The sequence below is a fragment of the Haliaeetus leucocephalus genome, unplaced genomic scaffold (genome assembly GCF_000737465.1).
Source record: "Haliaeetus leucocephalus isolate CR32 unplaced genomic scaffold, Haliaeetus_leucocephalus-4.0 Scaffold722, whole genome shotgun sequence".
Taxonomy (NCBI): domain Eukaryota; kingdom Metazoa; phylum Chordata; class Aves; order Accipitriformes; family Accipitridae; genus Haliaeetus; species Haliaeetus leucocephalus.
The window spans coordinates 2,386,294-2,388,006 of NW_010973158.1; the positions used below are offsets into that span (position 1 = coordinate 2,386,294).

A 1,713-nucleotide genomic window follows, 5' to 3' on the forward strand; every position below is an offset into this window, starting at 1 on the left:
TGCGCGCTGGGCAGAGGCGGCGGGGATGGGCGGGCGCGGGGCGGCTCCGCCAGCCGCCGTCCTCCGAGCCTCGGCCGCCTCCCGCCGCGCTATATAGAGGAGGGAGGGGTGGCGGAGGGGGGGTGCCCGGCGTGGCCAAAGCGCACGGGGCGGCGATGCCTCCTGCCAGGGGAGCGCACAAGTGACCGGCGCCTCTTCCCATGCCCGTCTCCTGAAGCGACCCCCCCGCCCGGCATGGATGTGGCCAACAACACTACCTCCTCAGAGCGCTCCCCCGAGGGGGCAGGCGGCCCCGGCCTCGCCGAGGTGACCCTGGGCTACCAGCTGCTCACCTCCCTGCTCCTGGGCACGCTCATCCTGTGCGCCGTGAGCGGCAACGCCTGCGTGATCGCGGCGATCGCCCTGGAGCGCTCCCTGCAAACCGTGGCCAACTATCTCATCGGCTCGCTGGCCGTCACCGACCTCATGGTGTCCGTGCTGGTGCTGCCCATGGCGGCCCTCTACCAGGTGCTGAACAAGTGGACGCTGGGGCAAGTCACCTGCGACATCTTCATCTCGCTGGACGTGCTGTGCTGCACCTCTTCCATCCTGCACCTGTGCGCCATCGCCTTGGACAGGTACTGGGCCATCACGGACCCCATCGACTATGTCAACAAGAGGACTCCCCGGCGGGCCGCCGTGCTTATCAGCCTGACCTGGCTCATCGGCTTCTTGATATCCATCCCGCCCATGCTGGGCTGGAGGACGCCCGAGGACCGCTCAGACCCCGACGCCTGCACCATCAGCAAGGACCACGGGTACACCATCTACTCCACCTTCGGCGCCTTCTACATCCCGCTCCTCCTCATGCTGGTGCTGTACGGCCGCATCTTCAAGGCGGCCCGCTTCAGGATCCGCAAGACCGTCAAGAAAGCAGAGAAGAAGAAAATCGCCGACACCTGCCTCACCCTCTCCCCGGCCGCCCTGCAGAAGAAAAGCAACGGGGAGCCCGGCAAGGGCTGGCGGCGGACTGTGGAGCCCAAGCCCGGTGCCTGTGTCAACGGCGCGGTGCGGCAGGGCGAGGACGGGGCCGCCCTGGAGATCATCGAGGTCCAGCGCTGCAACAGCTCCTCCAAGACTCACCTGCCGCTGCCCAGCGAGGCGTGCGGCTCTCCGCCGCCCCCCTCCTTCGAGAGGCGCAACGAGAAGAACACGGAGGCCAAGCGGAGGATGGCTCTGTCCCGGGAGAGGAAGACTGTCAAGACCCTGGGCATCATTATGGGCACCTTCATCCTCTGCTGGCTGCCGTTCTTCATCGTGGCGCTGGTCCTGCCCTTTTGTGACAGTAAGTGCTACATGCCCGAGTGGCTGGGGGCAGTCATCAACTGGCTGGGCTACTCCAACTCCCTCCTCAACCCCATCATCTATGCCTATTTCAACAAAGACTTCCAAAGTGCTTTTAAGAAAATTATCAAGTGCAAATTTTGCAGGCAGTGAAGCCCGCCGCTCCGGGACGGGGCAGCGGGGGTCCTGCCACTCGCTCTCTCCGCCTGGCCCCCCGCCGCAGCCTGTCCCCTACCCCCCCCCCGCCCAGTCCCTCTACAGCGCCGGCAGAAGAGCGGGGGGCTCCGGGATCCCCCTCCGCAGCGCTCCCGGTTCCCTCGCTCCTCCTCCCGTCGGACCAGCCCCTCGGGGCAGGGCAGGGCAGAGCCCCACAGGGGACGGGGGGGGGCC

At 67.0% G+C, this 1,713-nt stretch overlaps 1 protein-coding gene across 1 annotated transcript; it reads left to right on the forward strand.

Annotated features, from left to right (window-relative positions):
• The first annotated feature begins 180 nt into the window (after nucleotides 1–180).
• On the forward strand, nucleotides 181–1,493 carry HTR1A (5-hydroxytryptamine (serotonin) receptor 1A, G protein-coupled). Its single transcript, XM_010580537.1, has one exon. The coding sequence runs from the start codon at nucleotides 235–237 to the stop codon at nucleotides 1,474–1,476; it is 1,242 nt and encodes a 413-aa protein (XP_010578839.1). The 5' UTR covers nucleotides 181–234; the 3' UTR covers nucleotides 1,477–1,493.
• Nucleotides 1,494–1,713: the final 220 nt, after the last annotated feature.